Source organism: Elephas maximus, chromosome 12 (genome assembly GCF_024166365.1).
Source record: "Elephas maximus indicus isolate mEleMax1 chromosome 12, mEleMax1 primary haplotype, whole genome shotgun sequence".
In the NCBI taxonomy this organism is placed as follows: Eukaryota; Metazoa; Chordata; class Mammalia; order Proboscidea; family Elephantidae; genus Elephas; species Elephas maximus.
This window is the reverse complement of record NC_064830.1, coordinates 45,720,164-45,744,031: the sequence shown is the minus strand read 5'-3', so window position 1 is coordinate 45,744,031 and position 23,868 is coordinate 45,720,164. Positions and strand designations below refer to the sequence as shown.

Genomic DNA, 23,868 nt, shown 5'->3' with positions numbered 1-23,868 from the left:
GCTCCCCAGCTCCCCATGGCATATGGCCCTGCCCCTAGCCCAGTCCTGAAGGGTCTATAGTGTGAGGCCGAGGCTCTCAGGCACAGTAGAAGGGGCTCCTGAGTCATGGCAGCTGGAGAATTCTAAGGCTAGGTTTTGAGGCCCCAATAACAGCCTCAGCTGCTGAAGGAGATTAACCAGGCGAGGAGAGTGAAGGACTAGAGGGTAATAAACCTCATCAGTCAGGCCTCAGCTGCTCCGCCTTCCTTTCACCATTAGCTCCCGGGCTCTCCCCACATCATGGAAGAGGAAAGGCTGCTTGTCAGGACTGAGTGCAACTTAATTGAGGAAGGAGGCCAGAGTCCCCAGGTCAGCTCTGGTGTCAGTGTAGCACTGGCAGCAGGGCACTCCTGCCCAGAATCATAAAGCCATGACCTGAAAATGCTCACCTTGTCCGGTGAGGCTGTTCTTGTAATGTTCCCATTTTCTAAAACAAAGTTCTGTCCTAATACATTAATACATTCTAGGCTAAAGCGCATGATGCACATGAGGAAGCAGGAATAGAGGCAGCTCAGCTGTTTATTAGGTCAGTAGAAAAGTGACTGTACAGATTTGAGGTGCAATAATGGAGATAGGGCAGACAGGATCCAGCACCTGAGGCCCGAGCCTGCTCGAGAGCTCCTGTCCAGAGCCTGAAGCGTGGTCTGTATGTGTGTGCGTATGTGCACTGAGCTATCTGGAGTCTCCAGAGTACCGACTGAATGTGCTGCCCCCGTAGGGGGCACTGGCAGCTGGACCTGAAGAGAAGAGTTTGAGGAAGGCAGGCCCTAGAAACGGCCCAGCACGGTGGCTAACAGAGCCATGCGTATGTACATGCCATTCTCGGCCTGGCGGAAGTAGGCTGCTCGGGGGTCTGAGTCCACTTCCACGCTGTAAGAGGAGGGAGAGAGTTACCAAGCAGCCCCAGTTGGCCCGCCCATCCCACAGCCAGCCCCCAGTGCATCCTCCAACTTCGGTCTTGCATCACCTTATCTCGTTGACTCGGGGCATCGGGTGCATCACCACCATCTTTTTCTTGGCCCCGGTCATGATGTGGGGAGTGAGGATGAACTGACCAAAGCACTGCAAGGTAGGCGGAGCCCCATTAGCTTCTCAGGGCAGGGGTGGCTACTGGAACCACCAGCCAGTGCTCCACCAGGGTCCCCCTGACACCCACAAACCACTGGTGTCCAGCCCTCCTGCCCTTGTCTGGATCCCTGCAGCTCCAGCCCTGGCTTCTTCCTCAAGCCCGGCACTCACAGCTTCGTACTCCTGGGTTGAGCCAAAGCGTTCCTTCTGGATGCGAGTCATGTAGAGCACGTCGGTGTCGGGCAGTGCCTCCTCAATGGTTTCAAATTCCTCCTGGAGGGTGAGGTAGAGCCAGGGTGAATTCAGTGCCAGACTCTGACTGTTCAACCCATGCCCCATCCATCCCATGCTCCATCTGGGTTCCCAGGCCGGGCTGTGAGGGACTCACCTGCTTGGTGCCGCGGGAGGCCACGAAGGCCCGCACACTGGGTGGCATGCGCAGGCTGGGAGGTGCCACATAGCGCAGGCTGACCCGGTACTGGGTGAGCAGACAGGCCAGGGAATGCACTGTGCGTCCATGCTTCAGGTCGCCCACCATGGTGATCTAGTAAGGAACCCAATCACCAGGAGGGGCTCCCAGGCTGAGGTACAGACCATCCCCTGCCCCATTTCAGAGCGTCAGCCTCAGGACCAGGGTCTAGGCCTCCTTGAGCACCTGCTGCAGCATGCCCTGGACTGGAGAAAGCCTCCCTTCCCCAGACCTTGCCTGGCAGGGCTCCAAGCCCTGCCACCACCCTCACCGTCATGCCATTGACTGTCCCCAGCTCCTCTCGGATGGTGAAGATGTCCAGCAGGGCCTGGGTGGGGTGCTCTCCAACCCCATCCCCGGCATTGATCACCGGCCTCCGGCAGTGCTTGGCTGCCAGCTGTGAAAATGGCAGCAAGGAGGTGAATCCTCTCCGCTTACTTGTGCATTTCAGCGGCCCCACCCCAGCCTCAGCCCTGCTCTCCTGGGCCCGTTCACCCATCTGACCCAACCAGAGACTTAAAGTCACAGAAAATGTGGGCAGAAGGGACCTCATGTCCGAGACCAGCCTCGTCACTCACTAGACAAGTAAACAGGCCCAGTGAGGTGTCTGCCCAAGGGCGCGGTGTGGGTAAGGCAGAGCCCTTCACCCGGGCCCGGTGCAGGCCAGCCTCACCTCCACCGCTCCGGGCTGTGGGTGCCGAAGCACAACAACATCAGCAAAGCAGCTCATGGTCTGGACGGAATCGGCCAAGGATTCACCCTTCTGGACGGAGGACGTGGCTTCAGAGAAGCTGAGCACAGAACCCCCAAGCCGGGCCATGGCTGCTGCAAAGGAGCTGCTGGTCCGCGTGCTCACCTCAAAAAACATGGAAGCCATCACCTTCCCCTGCGGAGAGGCAAAGCTGAGTGTGCATGTGTGTGTGGGCTCATCATGGAGACTGCACGGGCTGAGGCTGGCCTCCCCAACTTATACAAGAGGGGCACCGAGGAGGCCCATTTCCCCCAAGTTGCCCCTGTGACCTGTTGTAGCCTTGACATTCCCTCCATTAGGGTCACCCTGAGCTGAAGGCTCTGTCTCCAAAAGGCCATTGTTAAATGTCTGAATGACCTGGGAGAGAAGGAAACACCCCAGCTCTCTCTCATGAATACACCAGCACAGGCCAAACGACCAGATTAGTGAACTGTTGCTCTGGTGCTCAGGGTCTCCTAAATCAGCTAAATGCTGATTTGGGGAGGAATAAGCATTGGGGCAAGATACAAGGCATCAGGACCTTCCAGAGAAGAGGAAGCCTAGCTATTCACAGTGGAGGATTTGGACTCACACAAGGGTACCTGATAGGAAGGAAAGGAACTATGATTGTGACCACTGCACAACCCTGCTTGGCCCAGATTCTGACCTTGAGGATGTCTAGGCTCCGCTCCTTCTGCACCATCATTCGCAGTGTGTGCGCCACATTGAACAGGTGAGACAGCTAAGAAAGAACCCAAGTCAGCCAGAAAAGTAGTAGCCCTGACAAGCCCTAGCTCCAACTTTCCAAATCCTCAAAGCTCTGGTTGCCCCAAACCAGCCTCCCCCAGGCACCTGATCCTTGGTGAACTGCTGGACAGACAGGATATGCTGGCCCACTAATGAGTGCAGCAGGGGCGAGGTCTGGGGGTGCAGCAGGCCAGGGGTCCCCAGGTTCTGGGGTGATGCCTGTCTAGGTACTGGCGGTGGAGGGTAGCAGATGCCGTCAGGGGTTCCCGTCAGCTCTGCAGCGTGGGATGGGGCAGAAGAGGCTGGTCAGAGGGTTCCTCCCACCCAGGTGGGATCACAGAGGTCCCGAAGTGAGTGTGTGCTCAGTGTGGGGCCTCTCACCTGGTTCCGCTGCCTTCCGACAAGGCTTCTCTTTTGGCTCCTCAGCTGTCAACACGGGAAATGGACAGATGTAAGCCTGTGGCTGGGGTTTAGGAAGAGCCCCCACTTTCCCAGGAACTCTGGGTCACAGTATATGTGTTAAACCAACTCACACACCACAGTAGCTGTAACGGGTTAGGGGAGGGCAGGAAGGACCGTAGCAGCTCTGGGGACAGACACGTGGTTTCCCATGGGGGCTGTGCCATGTGTGAACAGTGGCGCCCTCCCTGGGTCCTCCCAGTCGGCAAAGGGATCCTAGGCAAGGGGGAACGGCCAGGCTCACAGCAACCAACAACCCAGATTTACCCCATGCTCTGATGCCCCGTGGGATCCCAGCTCCCAGGCGGAGGAACATAGCTGCCCACAACAAAAAAGGGCTGTAAGAAGAAGCTGTGGACGCCTACCTCATGCTGGGGTGGCTTCTTTAGGCAAAGGAGGGTAAAGCAGTTAAGACCAGGATGGAGGAGTGAAGAGGAGGGCCGGGTAGGTGGACAAAGGAGAGGTGCTGGGGGAAGGGGCCTGGATCAGTCCCTGGGCAGCCGGGCCATACCATGGAAATACTCAGCAATGGATGGGCAACTGAAGCCCTAACCCTGGTCCATGAGGGTAGAAGACCCTGCCCCTGCATATCTCTACGTCAGGGTGCCCCACCGCAGTGTCCGGGCTCACCTCCCCGCTTACCTGGCAGACCTGGGTCAGAGGCTCGGTGGATTCGGGGAGGCAGGTGGAGGCGGCCATCGGGAAGCCCTGGGATGCCCCGGCGGGGCCTTTCAGGTGTCTGGAGAGATAACATTGGCCCAGCGTCTTAAAAAGTTAACTGACTCCAACTCCTGGCAACCCTGCGTGTGTCAGTGTAGGACTGCACCCCATAGGAGTTTCAGTGGCTGATTTTTCGGAAGTAGATCGATCGCCAGGCCTTTCTTTTGAGGCACTTCTGGGAGAACTCTAACCTCTAACCTTGTGGTTGGCAGCCAAGTGTGTTCGCTGTTTGTACCACCCAGGGACTCCTGACTGACCCAAGCCCCCCTCAGATTCAATCCCTTCCTTAAGAAAAACCAAACTGCTCGCTGTCCACGTGGATCGCACCCGAACTTCCCTCCCGTTAGCTGCATCTTCCCCACACATGCCCTCACAGGTGGTTAGCAAACTGGCCTCTACAGGTGTGTGCCACCCCAGTGACAGGGCCCCAGATGTATCTCTGGCTGGATTAACAACAGGCTTGTGTTCCTCACAGCAGTCTCCTAAACCCAGTTAATCCTATGTTTTGCAGTAGGCAGAGGTGGGTGGTGGGGATTTTAACTGTCAAGTGAGGAGCTTTCTGCCACCCTGAGCCACCAATGAGAATGTTTAAGCTGTCAGTCCTGTCCCTGGGGGAGCCCCACCCCAGCCCGGAAACGGGTGGATACCGTGGTGATCTCACTGGTGGCAGGGGCTGAGGGCGTGAGCTGGGGAACCGCCCCCTGAGGCCACTTCCGTACATCCTGTCCATAGCCAGGGGGCACCAGAACCTGCAGATAGAAGGCACAGGCGGTGAGTGAAGATGGCACAGACAGTACATGGGCGGTGAGTGAAGATGGCGCAGACAGTACAAGGGGCGGATGCCAGCATAAGGAAAACTGCCCCAGGGGACGTGTGCTCACCTGTGTGCAAATGCGCTAGTACAGAAGAAAACAGCACAAAAGAAGAGGCCACACACATACCTGGCCGTCAATGTAGGCAACCTCTCCTCGTAGGACCACACGACGGACAGTGCCCTTCACCTTCTGTCCTTCAAAGGGTGTCCAGTGGGCCTTGGAGAAGGGCATGTGGCTGGGGATTGCCCACTCATGCTCCAGATCCACCTGCCCAGAGTCATGGTTATGCAAGGGAAAGGCCATGTCTGGGAACAGCACCCTGCCTCCCCGCCCCAGGCGTCCACCCCCACACCTCCACATAGGTGTCTTCCTGTGGCGGCAGGTGAAAGATACGTCGAGGATTGTGGTGCAGTCGCTGTAGCAGGTCATCCAGGCTGAGCCGGCCCTCGCTAACAGCTGTCAGCAGCAGTGGCAGCATGGTCTCAAGGCCTGGGAAGCCAGGAGGCGGCCTAGGCCCACACTTCTCCTCCAAGGTATGGGGGGCTGGAGGAGAGAGTCATCACCCTCAGGAATAATCGCCTCCACATTTGGGAAGTCATACATGCCCCCAGGACTGCGCCACCACCAACCTCATTCTGCTTGCTACCAACCCCGATACCAACTTCTTCTGGGAATGAGAAAATAAGGAAACAGAGACTGCTGCCATCTTCCGGGGCTGATGCCTTTTACCCATGTACTCTCCCACCCAGGCACACTTTGGACCCTCTCACCATGGTCTGAGGCAAAGCAGTCGATGACAGCCATGTTCTCCCACAGGGCCTCCATGTCCTGGCGAGAGACAAGCTCAGGCCGCACCTCCCCCTTGCCAGGCCCCAGGCGCTCCAGGTCATCGAGGCATAGGAACAGATGGTGAGGGGCCACCTCACAGGTCACCGGCAGCCCCCGTGCCTTTGCGGCTTTAATCAGCAGGATCTGAAGACAGAGCAGGGAGATCCAGGGGAGGCCCCCACAGCCCCTGCCCTACAAAGCCCCCAGGGCCAAGTGCCTGCCCTTCTCTGGAAGATGATGGGGCAGACACACTGAAGGTCCTGGCTTGGGGCGCTCCTGCTGTTCTTTCCTGTCTCTGAGCATGGCCCCGCCCTCCTGGTGATACAAGGAGAGTGACTGTGCACCGGGACCTCTGTAGTCTCACCTCCTCCTTCCGTGCCACGTGACAGATGTGCACTGAGCGCTGGGCCAGCTGAGCTACCATGAGGACGGCGGCGACGCTCTGCCGCTCTGCGTGGGCCACAATGGGGAGGTGGGACGGCCAGGTCTCGAAGTGCTGGGACAGAAAGAACGTTAAGGGAGCCTGCAGTCTTTGATTCGCTGAGCTTCTGAGAGGCCAGGGCCCTCATGGAGGTCTTGTGAAGCCCACCTAGGTGGGAACCCTCCTGCCACATGCCCATTCCCTACCTCCATCCACTGGGCCACACTGTCCAACTGCAGCTCAGAGAACGTCTCGTTGAGGTAGAGCTTCAGCCCTGCAGCAGACCCAGCCACAGGGCCCAGGGTCCCTGCATTTTCAGATGAGGCTCCGAGGAATAGGGCAAAGTCACAGCGGGCACCAGCTTCTGCCAGCTGGAGAAGATACATGTGAGATGAGGCCCATTCATGCCAACACAGCCAGCTGGGCACCAGTGGCCTGGGACCAAGGAGAGGAGCAATGGGGGAGGGCTCAGGGAGGCAAGGGTGGTGGGTGCGGTCTCTGATGCCATGAAATAGGAGTTCAATGGCTCACCTTCTGGACCAGGGCCAGAGCAGGGGCATCGATGATGGGAGGCCGGGTATTAGGCATGGCACACACCATGGTGACACCCCCTGCCAGGGCAGCGGCTGTGCCTGAGGAAAAGTCCTCCTTGTGTGTCCCACCTGGTTCCCGAAGGTGCACGTGGACGTCAACTAATCCTGAGAGAGCATGGAGTAGGCAGTTAAGGGTATCAATGGGGAATTTCTTTGGGCAAGATTACAGGAAGATTCAGAAACAGGCAGTGGGAAAATTAGCAGCAACTGATGCAAATGAAAGACCCAAGGTTCCTCAGCCAGGGATTACAAGAGCTCACAGTGAGAGAGATTCTGGGTCTTTCACACACTCTACAGTTCAGGGCACAGTGGGCCCCACAGCCTTCTCTCAGCACACTGAGGGTCTCCATGACGGCTGCTACCAGTGTGAAGGAGCCAAGCTCTCCCACCAGGTGTACTTACCAGGTAGTCGTACAAGCTTCTGGGAGGTCATGCAGTCGACGTGCACCTTCAGAGGAGGGGCTGGCCCGATCTGGCCTAGGGCCTGCAAGGGGAAACACAGTCACTGTGATCTGGGGGAAGGGGAATCCTGAGAGTTGCAGAGGCTCCTACGTACCTATCCCCACCTGTCTCCCTCTGTAGCCACGAAACTCGATTACTAGCATGGCTACTTTATACTGACGTGTCCTGCCCTCCATGCCGTGGCATCAATGCTGGCCTCACCTCCCGCGTCTCAGTTACCTCCACAAACAGTTTGGTGCACTTGATATCGATGATGAGGGGCACAGAGAAATCTGCAGCCAGGCGCCGGGTGCGGTAGCCCTTGGTGACAAAGGAAGAGAGCCGCCGGCCTCCAGCCCCGCGCATCGACAGGTTAATCACCAGCTCAAAGTGATTCTCAGCCAACTGCTCCAAGATGCTTCGCTGTGGCGGGCACTCCCCATCCACTGCCTCCTCAAAGTGCCAGTCCACAGCTGTCACCTGCCGGCACAGAGCCAAGGTCAGGGCCAGCCTGAGCCAGCATGATGGGAGGCAGCTGGCCCAGAGCCCATGAAGAGGAAACCGAGGGTCCACAGGGCGGCAACCAGGGGCTGCCTCTAAACGGCAGGCTTAAAAGATTTCCACGCTACGTTATTAAAACAGGTCACCAAAGACTAAGTGCAACACGAGCCCCCTTTTGTGGACTAATGAACACAAAGTGTACGCACACATACACGCATATGAGAGGTAAAATTCTCAAAAGACCGACACCAGAACGTCAACAGTGGTGGAGAAATTATAAAGGATTTTTTTTCTCTTTGTTTTTCTGTACATTCTACTTATTCCATGTGAAACACTCATTGTTACTGGTTGGTGGCGTCGTCGATTCCAACTGAGAGACCCCATGGGGCAGAGTAGGACTGCCCCATAGGGTTTCCTAGGCTATAATCTTTATGGAAGCAGATCACCAGGTCTTTCTCCCAAGGAGCTGCTGGGTGGGTTTGAACCTCCAACCTTTTGGTTAGCGGCTGAACACTTAACCGTTGCTCCACCAGGGCTCCTTGGGATACACACTAGTTGTACGATAACAGTAGTAATGATAAAAAATGACAATAAAAACAACAGCAGTGGAGCAATGTCCCCCCTCCGGGGCAGGCAGCGGTGGCGGGCTGCAGGAGCCCCACACCTTGACGCCGTGCTCTGTGTAGAAGTCAGCAGTGCCCAAGCTGGCGTAGAGGCAATAGCCTAGGCTCTCCAGCAAGCGTACCGTCGGGAGCAGCTCGCTTTTGTTCTGAAACCAAGCAGAAAGACGACACGGCTGTGTTTCTCCTGTCTTCCACTTCAACATCACCCTGGGCTCAGAGAGCAGGGCCATCTCACCCCCCATCTCCCTGGATTCTGGTACCTTATAGCTGCCAATGGTCAGCAGGATATTCTTCTTGGGGATCTTAAAGCCAGTGCTTAGCATGGCCTTGAGGTAGGCCTCACAACGGCTCTCCCCGAAGCAGGCCACTTCCCCAGTACTGGTCATTTCCACACCTAACACCACATCAGCACCCGCCAAGCGGGAGAATGAGAACTGGGGGACCTGAGGAGCAGGATGTAAGAGAGAGGGCCAAGGAGTAAGGGACCCTCTCCTGTCACCAGGAGAGGCAGGCGAGGTAAGAGCACACTGGTCCCCTCCCCTGGATCTCATCCACACGGTGTGGTTAGCCTTCCCTTTGCTGCTATGCCATCCAGGGTTTTCCCTCAGTACCTGCTTAGGCTGTTACCAGGCTTTGGAGTACGTCCTCAATGAGCCTGGCTAATCAAAAATCCTAACAATCCTTCAAGGTCAAATTGAAATACCACCTCTTCTCTTGAGCGTTCCCAGATCACCCCCTCTGGAAGTAGTACCTCCCGTCTCTAAACTCCTTCAGCATTTTGTTTGCACCTCTAGCATGTAGGTTTATCACAGACTGTTTCACGGTAAAGCTATTTTTAGATCCAACTTCTCTTGCTTCCCATTACTAGAGCGTAAGATCCAAAGGAACAAACACATCTCATCACCTTTATGGTCCACCACTGCCTTGCCAACAGTAGCTGCTTGGTTTATATGTTGACTGACAAATTTGTGCTGTGAGTGAACCCTCCCACTCTTCGTCTCCCTACTCCTGACTGCTAACCCTATGGTTTTAACCCTCCTTACCTTTACTCCCACAACTCCAGTACCAGTCATGAGCCCCACAGGCTCTACCTCTTCCCCCATGATGACCTGTGTGGCCAAGGCTACGAGGTCGACACCCAGTGTCTTGGAGACGAAGGGGAAAGAGCGGGAGACACGCACGTTGCATTCAATAACTTTCAGCTGGTCATCCTGGGGAAGAGAGACTGGTCAGGCTTCCAAAGGCTGGGCCTGCTGATGCTGTTCCACTGACCTGGACTCCTCCCCACTACCATTCTGTGGGTGATTACTCTGGAACAGGAGCTCAGGGCAATGACTGTCACAAACCCTGATAAAACTATGGGCTCTAGCTCTGCCCTCCCGCCCCCACTCTCCCAACTTTCCTGTCTACTCCAAGGGTGGCAGGACAGTGCAGGGCTTCCTAGCACTGTGTGCCAGCACACAACATGAAGGAGCTGTGGTCCTTTAGTCCCCTCCTCTAGCCCGTGTCCCTTCTTATCACCTTGGCAATGAGCTGCAGATTGAAGGGGCCTGTGACCTGTAGCTCCTGGCCCACAGCATGCACGATGGCTTTGATTCGCTCCAGGGTTTTGGCAGTGATGTCCTGCGGTGGGGTCACCAGGGTGGCATCACCTGAGTGCACACCTGCATTCTCCACATGCTCGGAGATGGCGATGGCTGCCACCACACCGTCACAGGCCACAGCATCCACATCAATCTCCTGGCGAGGCCGGTAAAAGGCAGTGTGACCTAGGCAAGGGCTGTTTTCTTCTCCCGCTTGCCCCAGGGTGCTCCAATCCTTTAACAGCCTCCAGTACAACCCACCCTCCCCAGCGCCCCACGCCTGTGAGTTCACACAGTGGAGTCTCCTCGAGCCTGGGAGCCTTCCCTCAGACCTTGTCTGCAGCCTCCTACCTTGGCCTCCTGGATGAACTTGGAGATGACCACCGGGTGCTCCTTGGAAACTGCTGCCGCGCTGCTCAGAAAGCGCTCAAGGTCTCCATCGGTGTAGGCCACGTTCATTGCCGCGCCGCTCAGCACGTAGGAGGGGCGCACCACACAGGGGTACCCCACAGTCTGGCAGAACTGGCGAGCAGACTGAGGGTGGCAGAGAGATTAGCTGGGTTGGTCACACCCACACACCGGCATCAGCCAGCCTCCAGCCCACCCACCAGGCCCCAGCCCACCTCTAGGTCACTGAGCTCCCTCCACTGAGGCTGGCTGATCCCAATGGTGTCGAGGAGCCGGGAGAACTTGAAACGGTTCTCAGCTGAGTCGATGGCTTCCGGGGAGGTGCCCAACACCCGGCACTGCTGCCGATGCAAAGCCATGGCCATGTTGTTGGGCAGCTGCCCACCCATGGAGAGGATCACACCTTCAGGGTTCTCTAGCTCATAGATGTCCATCACCACCTATGGTGCAGGAGAGAAACACGTGGTGGTAACGAAAGGGATCAGGGATCTGAGCCTTCTTGCTCACTGCTCCTTACCCTCTACCCTGCTCCAGGGTCTAAAGAATCTCAGGTCAGCCTGTCAATCCCATTCTGCCCTGGCCACTCAGGCAGCCCTTCTCCCTCTCACCTCAAAAGAGATCTCATCAAAGTAGAGTCGGTCACACATGTCATAGTCCGTGCTGACTGTCTCTGGGTTGTAGTTCACCATGATGGTCTTATATCCCATCTGTGACAGGGAAGAGAGTGACATTTACCAATCAGGTAGATGGAAGAGCATGGAGAAACTAACCCAAAGCCACTGATTCAGAGACTGCCACCCAGCTTCCTCTGAAGTAGCAAGCCACCTGTATGGGACATCCGTCCTGGGAGGGAACCGGGGCCCAGCATTGCAGGTATTGGAGAAGTAGGTACTAAGTACTAGGGAGGAGATTCATACACTGTGTGGGCATCGCTGATGGCTCAGAGGACCCTCTCAACCCAAAGCCTTATGCTGTAAGGTGAAGCAATTAGGAGAGAGTGCCAGGACTAGGTGGGAGCAGGCAGGCAGAGACAGCAGACACTGGTATGAAAGAGGAACTTTCGGACCTTTCGGAGCTGCTGGATGCAGCCTACGGCACACCAGTCGAACTCAACACTAGAGCCAATGCGATAGACGCCAGAGCCAAGGACCAGGACGTGAGGTGTTCGAAAGGTTAGGTCATGAGCTGTGCCCCGGTATGTCAGATACAGATAATTTGTCTGGGCTGGCCACTCAGCTGCCACCGTGTCAATCTGCTTCACCGCTGGGCAGATCCCCAGTTCCTGACGCAGCTTGCGAACAGCCAGCTCTGTGCTAAAGGAAAAGAAAGGGAAGATACTTGTAGGCCCTGGGGGTGGGGTAAGGATTGGGTAGAGGCATTAGATTCCAGGGCAAAATCAGAGAGGGAAATATCCCCACTGATCATCCCTCTTTCAGAGATGAAGGTCAAAAGCCTCCACAGTTGCCCATTCTACCTTCCAAGGGCCCCTTACTGGCACAAAGGTTCTCTGCCCCTATGTCTCAGCCCGTGGCCCTCACCGCCATCTCTGACCTCAGAACTGCAAGGGCAATCTGCTTGTCTGAGAAGCCAAGGCACTTGGCCTGCTGCAGCAGGTCTGGGGACAGAGGCTGCCCACGGTGCTGTTCCAGCAGCTGGGTGTGCGCCACGATGTGCTTCATTCTGTGCAGGAACCAGCGGTCGATGCGTGTGAGCTCATACAGGCGTTCCACTGAGTAACCAGCCCACAGAGCAGCTGCCACCACAAAGATCCGCTTATCTGTCGGGGTCTCCAACTCCTAAGAGAGGGGTCGGACAGGTGGGTATAGGGCTGTACAGAGGCAGGAGATGTCAGGGGGTTAAGCAGAGAAATTCCCAATCTTCTGCCAGCACCTCTGAAAGCCTGAGAGCAGGAGTGGCTGTTATTGTGTCAGGTAAGGAAGCTGTGTCCCAGAGCACAGTTCAGGGATTGCAAACACCTGGAGACAAAACCTGGCTCTGCCTTGTATTGGCTGTGTGGCTTTGAGCAACTTCCATAACCTACCCCTCAGCTGGAAACCCTGGTGGTGTAGTGGTTAAGTGCTACAGCTGCTACCCAAGAGGCTGGTGGTTCGAATCCACCAGGTGCTCCTTGGAAACCCTATGGGGCAGTTCTACCCTGTCCTATAGGGTCGCTATGAGTCAGAATCGACTCGATGGCAACAAGTTTGGTTTGGCTTTTTAAGCCTCAGCTTTCTCACGTGTAAAAACAGGTCCAACAATACCTGTTGCAATGATAAATGAGACATCTCAAAATTCTCAGCAAAGTGAACAAAACACAGCAAGTGGTCAATAAATCTTATTGCTACTAATCTTATTGGTAACAAGCTCATGGCCTGAGGGAAGAGAAGCAGGTCCATTTTAAGGGGGTTGCCGGGTGGAGTGAAGCCACTTACTATATCGCTGACTGGCTTTACTGTGTGATCGAAGCCCACACAGTTCTCATCCACCATGCGCAGGGCCTTCTGGAAGGCTTCCTCAAATGAACGCCCAATGCCCATGACTTCACCTGGAGGACAAGACGGAAGGACTGAGGGCCTGGGGCAGGAAGCTGCTCAGGAAGCTTAAGGTTTAAGTCAAGTGTCTGGAGGCTCTACAAGCAAGTCCCCTGGGGAGGGGTCTTTCACCGTGAAGAAGTCTTATCGAGAAATCTTAAACTTGCAGCTCTTCCTCATCATTTGCATGGATTTCAGGTTTTGTGCGTTAGTGAACAAGAAATTAAAACGCCCGATATGAGCACGTGGATGTTGGCATACGTGACAGTTTATCACAGTGGCCCAAACCACTGACGGTCATCCAGTTACTTGACTTACCTTATTCATATTGTGATGACACCCCCTGTAATCTGTCTCATCTTTTAGAACTTTTAAATGTTTGGATAATAGGAAGGTGATTCCACTACTCTTGGAGCCCGTCCACAGCTAATCACAATTAAATGATCACTTCAGAGTATTTGTTCCTGGATGTTTTTCGTATGTATGTTTTACACGATTATAGCGTACATATAATTGCTTATTCTGTTTTTCCCTCATAAACATTTTCTCAGATTGCTGTATGGTTTTATAGCCACCAGTTTAATTCCTGTATGACTGACCATAATTTAACTGTGCACTTACTGCTGGACATTTAGGATGCTTCCAGGTACTCATCATTACAAGTGAGGCATGATGTTTTCTATGTTTTGGATTATTGCCATTGGATAAATATCCAAAAATATAGGGAAAACATGTAAGACAAAACTTCTGGCCCTTAATAAGTACTAATTACAGAAACCTGTGCTTTACAATACAAACTATAAGTTTAAGACTCACAAGAAATGAGCATAATCGTTTTAAACATTTAATAAGCAAGTGCCTGGTGAACTGTTTCTGTAAAGACTACAGCCTAGAAAACCTGTGGGGCAGTTCTGCTCCGTCACATGGGGTTGCTATGAGTCAAAATCTACTCAACAACACCTAACAATAACACAACCACAATAAGCAAAAATGATAACTCACTTTAACTAGATTTCTATGTACTAAGGAGAGGGAATTTCCCCCCCCCAGGTTTGCTTATTGATTTTTTCTTCTGCAGTTTTTGTTCATGTACTCTGCCCACTTACCCTAAGGTCCTCGAGTCTTTTTTACCAATAGTATTTTTCTCTATTTATAGTCCTGACATTGACGCATCTTATAAAGTTTTTTTTTTAAATTGCCAAGATGCTACCTATAGTATTAAGGGAATGGATTATGAGTGATTTGAGCCAGTTTTTTTGTAATGTGACTATGTATGTATAGAATATTTACATTATGTCATATGGTTATGTTTTTATTTTATGGTTTGATTTAAAAAAAAGAAAAAAGAAACCCAACTCATTCACATATGTATGCCTAGAAAAATTCTGGAACCATATACACAAATTAATCTATCTTTGTGTGACAAGATTACAGAGATAATTATTTTTCTTTGACTAAGCAATATTTTCCCGCTTTTCAATGACTCATGTATCGTACCTGCATAATAAAATTTACAAAAAGTTACTGAAGATCACATTACAAGAATACTTGAACAGATAAAAAACATTTAAGTGTTTCATCTTGGATTGTCCCATTTTCAATCCACTTCTTTGAGCCACAATCTAATTATGGCTTCATTCCCATATTTATTATAGTTTTCAAATAACAGAAATTTATCTCCAGAAGGAGCAACTTGGCAGTCTTATAGCATTTCTAAAAATTCTGAAATAATATCTGAGCTTAGACTTGCTTGTCTAAAGGCTATTACTGCTCTTAATAGACATTTGGAGCACAGTGAAATGTTCTTCATCCTTTACATAGTTTGTCTGGTACATGCAGATGCTTGTTTTGGTTGAAATGTTCTACAGAAGGGCCTAAGGCAACTAAAAGGACACCACAAGAAAGCGTATTAACTCAATTCCAGCATACTCCACCACTGCCTAGAGGATGACTTCTTCAACCATTTACTGTTCGCTAATAAACTTCCTTGTTATAAAAAAAGATTTTCGATGTCCTGCTCTGAACTTAAAGCAGAAAGGGTCCAGAGAAGGAAGCAGGTATGCCAATAATGGCTGACACCGTGTTCACCTGGATTTAGAAGGATTCACCAAAAGTCAGCAGGAACCATTTCCCTGAAGCAGCAGTATTTAAGCAAACGCAGTGAATAAAACGTCACTGGCAAACAAGCCTAGTGATGAAGCCAGGGGCCAAACGCCATGAGGATGGAATGCTGTGGATGGAGATTCACAGAACTGGCCTCACAGATGACAGGCAATGTAGTATAACAGGAAAACATACGCCTAGGAGCCAGGTCTAGCTTCCAGTTCTTGGCTCTGCCAATTACTCATTTGTGGGCACTCAGCCAATTCACTTTTCTTCTGTGGGCACCTCAGTTTATTCATTTTAAAATGAGAGAGCTGAGATGGTCTGGTGGCTATCATACTATCCCAGATATTATGAGATGCCATCTGGGGCAGGGCGGTGACCCAAATATTCTGACACACATATCCAGATGACTGTGATCCCCACTCCTGATGAGAACTACTACCTTAGTTTGAAATGTCTCTGTTAGCTCTGAGAAACCATGTTTCCAAGCAGCTGCTAACATTGGAGCTAAAAGACCATGCTAAGGACCCTCTCTGACATTCTAGGCCTGGTACTGGTGGGACCCAGTAGGAGTAATCTGGGGTGGGGGAGCTGTTGGAACATGTTTCTCTCACCAACACTCTTCATGCTGCTCCCAATCTTTGTACTGACACGCAGGAACTTGCTGAGGTCCCAGCGAGGGATCTTCACCACACAATAATCCAGGCTAGGCTCAAAGGCTGCTGTTCCCCCCGTCACAGAGTTCCTGGGAGCCATCAGGTCGGGGTACCAGGAGGACAGAAATGGGATGTAAAGAGTGAGCTTCTAGACAGCTCTCTTCATCTCCACAGATCCAGGCCAATGTTGTTTCCGTCTTCCCTGTCCCGTGAATGTTTTCCTCACCTCCTCACCCCCTTACCACCCCATTTTCTGCCCCCATCCTCATACCTCAGCTCAGGTAGAGGGACGCCCAAAGCTAGCTTGGCTGCCACATAAGCCAGAGGATAGCCTGTAGCTTTGCTGGCCAGGGCAGAGCTGCGGGAGAGCCTAGCGTTCACTTCAATAATGTAATACTGCAAAGAGGGAGAAGAGGAAAAGTTACCAGGTGACTGGCTGAGAAGCCCCTGCCTAGGAGGGCTCTCAGAAAGGACAGAAAATAAGCCCTCTTCATAGGGATGGGTAGCAGAAGGGCCCTCCCTAAGGCCCAACCACACTGAAGATGATACTGGCTTCTATTCCAGGGTCTGTAGGACCTCAAGGCCTCTTGGTCTTAAGGCCCAAAAACTACAGAAGGAGGACAAGGTAACAGCTAGAAAACGAACTCTAGGACCTAGTCTTACCTGTTCAGACTCAGGGTTCAAGGCATACTGCACATTACACTCCCCAACGATTCCCAGGTGCTGGGTCACCTTGATAGCTGTCTGCCGCAGAAGCTGGTACTCCCTGTTATTCAGTGTCTGGCTTGGAGCCACCACTATTGATTCACCAGTGTGTATGCCAAGTGGGTCTAAGTTCTCCATGTTACACACCTGTGAACGGAGGGTTCCACAGGAGTCACCACCAAAGGCAGCCAGGAGAGGCAGGGAGGCCACATCCCAGGGTCCTGCTGCCTCTGTGGCTGCACCCAACCTGGGTCTAAAGGACAATAACCCTCTTCCAAGAGCTCACACTGCCTGACACTACTCCCATCCTTCCCCTGTCACTCACCGTGACACAGTTGCCATAGGCGTCTCTCACCACCTCATACTCAATCTCTTTCCATCCCTTCAAGGACTTGTCCACCAACACTTGGCTGGTATGGGCAAAAGCTGGGGCCACGAGAGCAGAGAGCTCCTCCCTGTTGGAGGCAAAGCCGGAGCCCAGGCCACCCAGGGCAAAGGCTGCACGCACCAGCACAGGGTACCCCAGTCGCTCCGCTGCTGCCTGGGCCTGCAATGAGTGGAAGAAATGAACAAACAGGTCAAGGTCTCGATCTCTTGCTGCCTGGAAGGTGCAGTGCCTTTTGGAAACAAGATATAAAGAAAATGACACCACTCTACTTTTACCAACCACTCCTCCAACCTGTTCAAGAGAATTTGCTGCCTCGCTGGGGGCCACATGCTCCCCAATCTCTGCCATCCTGGCGGCAAAGGCTCGCCGATCCTCAGTCAGTTCAATGGTCTCCACAGGTGTGCCCAGGACGCGGACCCCATACCGAGCTAGCACTCCAGCCTTGGTTAGCTCCACACCACAGTTCAGAGCTGTCTGGCCCCCAAAAGTCAATAATACACCATCAGGACGTTCATTACGGATCACCTGAGGCAGAAGAAGGAAATAATCTGCATAAGACTTTTGGGGGAAAGGAAGGAACCAAAGAAGTTCAGAAACCTGGAGTGACCACTGGATCCCCTGCCCACCATGAGTCCCCTCCTCAGTCCATTCTCACCCAACTCATACCTGGGTTACGTAGTGAGGTGTTATGGGAAGGAAATAGACCTTGTCAGCCAGCCCCTGGGAGGTCTGCACTGTGGCAATGTTGGGGTTGATCAGCAGTGTCTGGATGTTTTCCTCCTTTAGGGCCTTGATCGCCTAAGAGGACAAGAATGGCACATCAGCTTCTACTGCAGGAGCAAAACTGAACACAGTCTTAAATCACTATTTTTCCTCCCTCTTTCCCTCCCTGTACTCTTAGTGCCTAATAACTAACCTAATCCTCCCCACCTCACCTTCCTGGACAGTCCCCAGACCTCCTGATTCATTTCCTCCCTACAACAGATATGGATGCCTCAGCCCTTCTCCATAAGGCTCTACCCATTCCTGAGGGTCACACACCCAGAGGGGTGGGCATAGCCACACCTTACCTGAGAGCCTGAGTAGTCAAATTCTCCAGCTTGGCCAATGGAGAGGCCCCCTGAGCCCAGGATCAGAACCTTTCTGGGTGATGGAAGCGCAGAGCCTGGGGTAGGGATCCCAGGGGGACACAGGCGCTCAATCAGTCGTTCTCGAACTGTGGAGACAGAGAAAGTCACAGAATGCTAGAGCTGAACAGGATCTGAAAGATCATCTGGATTAATCCCTTTGCTTTACAGAAAAGTCCAGAATAAATCAAGCACCTAATGAGTGAACAATTGGCAGAGGGAGGACCAGAATACAGGGTTCATGACTCCAGAGTTCCTTCCAATAGAGACATAAAATAATCATCCTGGCTTGGATGCCTTCCTACCCATACCCTCCCCCAACACACACACCTCTAAACCACATGTATCAGTTTCCTGGGGCATGTCCATTTCATGCCCACCCTGGAACCAACCCTTGTTACCGCTGAGCCTGGCCTGTTCTTAGGTCCACAGCCCAATTCTACTCAGGTGCTTACCTGTTTGGCCCCCAGGGTTCCCAGCTGTGGCCTCTTTTACAGTTTCCAGGAAGATGTCAAAAAGCAGCTCCATATCTGAAGGGCCAGCTTGGTGCTCTGGGTGAAACTGCACACTGTTGAAGAGATTGGTTATGAAACCCATCATCTTCACAGGCATGGGCACTGGCAACCTCAGAGGTGGGTAGTGAGATAGAGACTCCAGTTCACTGCTGTGCTTTACTTTATACTCTTCAAGGCCCATGGGGCTTCAAAGCTGTAGAGGCCCACAGTTGCCCTGCGAGTCTCCCAAGCTCACCTAAAGAAGGGCAGGTTGTTGTGTACAATGCCTTCATTGGAATGATCATTGGCATTGGTGAAGAGAGGAACCCAGCCGGTTGGTAGTGAGTCTGTTTCCACAGCAAACCCGTGGTTTTGGGATGTCAGAAAGCAGCGTCCAGAGCCCACCAGCAGGCATGGCTGGTTATGGCCTCGGTTCCCGTATCTGGAGATAGAGGCATGCTAAGTCACAGGCCACTTCCAGCCTCCCCTCACTACTGTAAACTAAACACAGTTCTTGTTCTCACTCTTCCCATTAGCCACCACCTCCTATTTCAACACGAATAAACTCCAATTCTGTTCCCATTCCCAAGATCCCCCATTCCTCATCTCAAAAGTGTGGGTCCCTTCTCCCCACAAGTCCCACCTCATCTTGTAAGTCTTTGCCCCAATGGCTAAGGCCAACAGCTGGTGTCCCAGGCAGATCCCGAAGACAGGTCGGGGATTAGGCTCAGATAAGACACGGCTCAGTGTGGATACCACACTGGGACAGGTGGCGGGGTCACCAGGGCCATTACTTAGGAAGAGACCCTCATAGTCTGGAGTGGACAAAAGACATGATATCAAAACCAATACTTCAACTAGAACACACACCTGCTGCCCTTATCATTTGAGCAGAAACTCTTTTAACTCCACCTTCTTTGCTGCAATTCACGTTGACTTTCAGCAACTGGACCAAGAGACAGCTCTTTCATCCTAGGGGAAGACCCTGTACAGGCCTGAGCTACTCACCCTGGCTGTCTAATGTATGGTCCCAGGGTACCACAGTAACCTCAGCCCCACGTCGGCAGAGGCATCGGATCTGATTATACTTGAGGCCACAGTCCAAAGCAAGGATCCGAGGGGCACCCCCTGCATTGAATACCTGTGGGGCCTGAGGAATAGAGGTGAAAAGGTCAAGTTAGCCTGTGATCAGTGGGTATTCGACATCTGTACCCCAATCCCTACCTCCAAGGTCTCTTCTGCTTCACCCTCTAGTGTTCACGTCAGTTATGGGCAGAATGTAATTACTGTGGTATGCCTCAGAACACTTCCACTCTACCCAGTACCTTAAGGGAGACTTCTGGCACCAGGGGGCGGGCATTGGGGTCCAAGAACGGCAGGGCTGAAGGCTCTGTCCCATTCTGGATCAGCTTCCCCAGCAGAGACCCTTGCTCCCGCAACTTCTTAGTCAGCTCCCGAGTGTCCACTCCTGTCAAAATTAGCACACCCTCAGAGTTCACACAACTTAGCCTTCCATGAGGTCAGACTTCCAGAAGCATTTCCATCTGAGCTGAGTCACACACAGCTGTTCTATGGCAAACTGATGGAAGTACACTACCATGAAATAGTCCTGACAAAAATCTGTCTGCACAGAACCACAAATACAGACCTATCAATTTACAGAAAACAATATCAAGGATCAAAAGAACAGGCCAAACGACACTACAGAAATGTAATCAATAAAACGTAGACTGTGGGATGCCCTACAGGAAAAATGACTTGCTTTTGTCACTTATAACCAAAAAAAGCCCCACTACTGTTGAGTCGATTCTGACTCATAGCAACCCTATAGGACAGACTTGAACTGCCCCATAGAGTTTCCAAAGAGCGCCTGGTAGATCTGAACTGCTGACTTCTTGGTTAGCAGTTGTAGCACTTAACCACTAGGTCACCAGGATTTCCCTTGTCACTGATATGATACCCTAATGGCCCATATATTAAAGACACATATCAACCAAATGCAACATATGGGCCTTGTTTAGATCCAGATTCAAATAAAAATGAAAAAAAGCTAACTGGGTAAATTTTGAACATTGCGGGGATATTTAATGGTATTGAGGAATTATCATTTATTCCTTTAAGGTAAGACAATGATCTTATTGTGGTCATGTTTTTAAAAAGAAGACTCCTTGTCTTTCAGAGATAGATGAACTATTGGTGGATGAAATGATACAAAGTCTGAAATTTGCTTCAAAATAATCAGGGAGTGGTAATGGTGATGATGAAATAAGATTAACCAAGACTTGATTATTATACTATTCTCTCCTTTTATGTTTGAAATCTTCCACCTAAGTGATAGCTTCTCTGGCCCCAGAAAGCAATCTAACCCTTCTAAAAAAAAAATTTTAGATCGGGCATATTCTATCACAAGCTTGGACTGGAGTCTAGGAAACCTTATCTTGATCCTTTCCATCCAGGCATACTGTGCTCCGCCGAGACACACGTGTGCTTGCCATCATACCTTGCAGGCCAGGTATGCCATGTTCCTGCAGCCACTCATGCAGAGTGCAGGTGGCACTCCAGTGGCTGGGCGTGGGGCAGCACTCTCCTACCACCAGTCCTGCCACGTGGATCTCTGAGGATTCAAACCACTGTAGATGGAAGGAGGAGACTGTGAGGAGCAGCTCAAGGCCAAATATCTCCCTCTGTCACTTTTACCCATCTTCTCCCATTACGTGGCCATGGGCCCTCTATTTCAGTTACACTGTATCATCTTCACCACCACCCAGCACTTCACAGCTCCCTTTACCAACAATACCATCCCCCACATTAAACATTAACACATGGAGTGTGTCTTTGTCACAGAACCGTGAACTCAAGAGCAAGGTGCCTGACACATAGCATCAGTCAACAAACATTTTGAGTCTTCACTAGGTGCCAGGCATTGTAACAGATGCTGATAGAGCAGTGAGCAAGAAAAGATAGGGTCCAGTCTTCATGATGTTTATTTCCTTCGTACGAGCAGAAAATTAACAAGTCGACATGTAAACTAACAATAATTACACAGGTTATACAAACAAGGTGCTAAGATAGGTAGGTGCTCGATACATTACTAAATAAAAGCGAAGGCTCAAGTTACAATACTGTAAGTGATTATACCTCTCCACTCCAAAAGGACTAATTAAAAAAAGAAGAGAATACGAATTTGTTAACTGATCAACAAGCATTTAGTAACTAAATGGAGAAACCAGTAGTTTATTTGGGAAGTAGTGGCATATTTAAATTCCATTCTGCTAAATGGTAAAAGGTTTAAGGGAAGATGGATGTCGAGACTGTTCTTTAGGAATCTGAAGGATAGAGTTTGGCAGATGAGTAAAAACAGCCCTCCCTGACAAGCGAAGTCCACCTGGCATGGGCAAGTACATTTACAACACATGTGCTACAAGGGCATTGGCGTTGGGTTGGTGGTTGCGGAAGGTCTCAATCTCTCTGGTCTAGCCAGGGCCACAATTTTAGAGGTCTGTAAACTCAATTCTGTCAGTGTGCCTAGAGCTGATAGAGCTGAAGGCTGATGTATGTTAACCAAATTCACAAAATATTGAATTAAAAGTTAAGAGTGCAATGTATTTATAGGTTTGTGATAACAAATGGGCCTTTCCAGGAATAACAGTGTTCGTTATCCAGTCTTTCCAGCGTCAGGGTAACCTGGAAGGCAAATCTAGAATCTAATGGTCGGTTGCTCAGTAAGCCTGGAATCATGGACAAAATGGGTTTTAAGGAATACTGCTATGTTGACTTCCACTATTATCCCAATTGCTAGTTTTTTTACTACTTTAACTCAGAGGGCATCTTGGTTTCCAATTCCAAAGGAGAAAGAATAGTGGCAACCTCACTGAACTTCAAGAGGAAACTGAACTTTCTTACCTAGAGGTAAGAACACTACAGAAAAGAAGTAGAAAATGAGGTAAGGAAAGTATGTTTAGAAGATTGTAACCAACTTTCACTGGTTCTGTAGGTGAACTGGGACCCAATGTCTCTGGAAAAAGATGTGATCTTGGTTTCCAGCCCCCTTCCACTAATCTATGCAATCCTGAAGCATTGCTCCCATCATGTGACTCTTGTTAAACAAGCTCCGAAGGGTCCTTATCAGATCAAGATTAGACGTTGGTTTGACTTCATTCCTATTGTATCTAACCCATCTTTGCGTTACTTCTGCATTATTCTTCTACACTTTTTGCCACTTTCCTTGATTCATGTCTTCACTGTTGTTTGTTGTGAGACCTATGTCTCCACTACATACACAATATTCTGGACTTTGCCTATAGCCTTGGTGCCCCTAACAAAGAGGGGATAGCTCTCTCCTCCTAGGCTCCCACCATGCTGAGCTTCTCAAAGTATCTACCAACCCAAGTTTAACTACAGTCACCTCAGTACTTATCACTTCAGTGTTTATATTTGTTCTCTCCAGGTTGCCTGGCAGAGTGTCAATGTCTTCACTTCACTAATAATTATTGATTTGAAAAAGAATGTAGAGAAAGCATTGGGCATGGCTACCTTGCTGAGACCGAACTCATCCACTTCATCTGGGGGGATGCCATAGTTGCCGATCAGAGGATATGTCAGGACTAAGATCTGTGCTTTGTAGGAAGGATCAGTGAGGGCCTCGGGGTAGCCCACCATGCCGGTCTGAAACACTGCAAAAAAGGGACAGGGAGAGGGCTCCGCAGGGTACCCTCCAGAACTCCGCCCCGGGCGAAGAGATGCCCCCGTCAGGGTACGCTGCCATGGGCGTGACGGGTGGTAAGGGCAGGGCTGGGGACCTGGCGGCAGAACGCGGGGAGGGTGTGCAGGCGGGAAAATGGCGGGGTCTGGGCAGGGAAGGCAGTGCGGAGATCGGAGTGGGATGAGGTCGGCAGCCTGCCCAAGCTTGCTTACCCACTTCCCCGGCAGTCGAAACAGAGGCCCCAAAGGGCTGGCCCCGCAGGACCGACCCGTCCTCCAACACCAGGGCCGCCATGGGAACGGCGCTTAGAGGCAGGGCCGAGCACGGACAAGCGGTGGAGCGCCGCAAGCCCCAGCCGGCGCTGGAACCACGTGAAGACGACGCGCCGGGAATCGGTCCACGTGGCTAACCGCGCCGGTGCCGGAGCACAGGCGGGCGTGGTCCGCGCAGCAGCCTAGCGCGCCGGCGGCCGGGCGTCTGCGGCGGCGCAGGGAGCCGGCGGCGTGAGGGGCGGGGCCGGGCACGCACGGGGCGGGGCCGGAGCGGCGCCGCGGTGGCTCTGCGCCGCGAGACCGCGGTCTCCTCCTCCCCTGCAAAGGCTAGGGAAACCCGAAAACACTGACTACCCCAAAGCGGCCTCTTACATCCCAACCAAGAAACACACTGAGGCAGGGCAACTTTTCCTAAAAACAAACAAACAAAAAACCACATGAC

General features: G+C 51.9%; 1 protein-coding gene across 3 annotated transcripts; it reads right to left on the bottom strand.

Moving 5' to 3' along the window:
• Positions 1-529: 529 nt before the first annotated feature.
• On the bottom strand, positions 530-23,599 carry CAD (carbamoyl-phosphate synthetase 2, aspartate transcarbamylase, and dihydroorotase). 3 transcript variants are annotated; one of them, XM_049903247.1, is made up of 45 exons: positions 23,367-23,599; positions 22,986-23,125; positions 20,953-21,082; positions 19,778-19,920; positions 19,461-19,602; positions 19,096-19,267; positions 18,709-18,894; positions 18,414-18,526; positions 17,902-18,047; positions 17,498-17,629; positions 17,123-17,356; positions 16,769-16,990; positions 16,402-16,590; positions 16,010-16,134; positions 15,697-15,827; positions 12,878-12,990; positions 11,997-12,241; positions 11,512-11,758; positions 11,054-11,152; positions 10,661-10,885; positions 10,389-10,571; positions 9,976-10,194; positions 9,498-9,665; positions 8,715-8,897; positions 8,496-8,600; positions 7,571-7,810; positions 7,292-7,373; positions 6,828-6,994; positions 6,503-6,667; positions 6,240-6,371; positions 5,818-6,019; positions 5,400-5,590; positions 5,174-5,314; positions 4,880-4,981; positions 4,155-4,251; positions 3,780-3,830; positions 3,435-3,479; positions 3,159-3,328; positions 2,974-3,048; positions 2,250-2,462; positions 1,848-1,973; positions 1,496-1,651; positions 1,279-1,380; positions 1,007-1,101; positions 530-909 (listed from the first exon to the last, which is right to left on the bottom strand). In XM_049903247.1, the coding sequence occupies exons 1-45, from the start codon at positions 23,446-23,448 to the stop codon at positions 807-809; spliced, it is 6,729 nt and encodes a 2,242-aa protein (XP_049759204.1). In that variant the 5' UTR covers positions 23,449-23,599; the 3' UTR covers positions 530-806. The 3 variants fall into 3 exon arrangements, with proteins under 3 accessions (XP_049759204.1, XP_049759205.1, XP_049759206.1); XM_049903248.1 differs by lacking the exon at positions 3,780-3,830; XM_049903249.1 differs by lacking the exons at positions 530-909; positions 1,007-1,101; positions 1,279-1,380; positions 1,496-1,651; positions 1,848-1,973 and having other exon boundaries at positions 2,458-2,684.
• Positions 23,600-23,868: the final 269 nt, after the last annotated feature.

Coding starts and splice junctions, on each gene's coding strand:
- CAD (XM_049903247.1), bottom strand. CDS start 23,448: ATGGCGGCCCTGGTGTTGGAGGACGGGTCGGTCCTGCGGGGCCAGCCC. Junction 19,603..19,777: donor TGCCAGAAGTCTCCCTTAAG/GTACTGGGTAGA, acceptor TCTATTCCTCAG/GCCCCACAGGTATTCAATGC. Junction 9,666..9,975: donor ATCTGCAGCTCATTGCCAAG/GTGATAAGAAGG, acceptor TCTCTTCCCCAG/GATGACCAGCTGAAAGTTAT.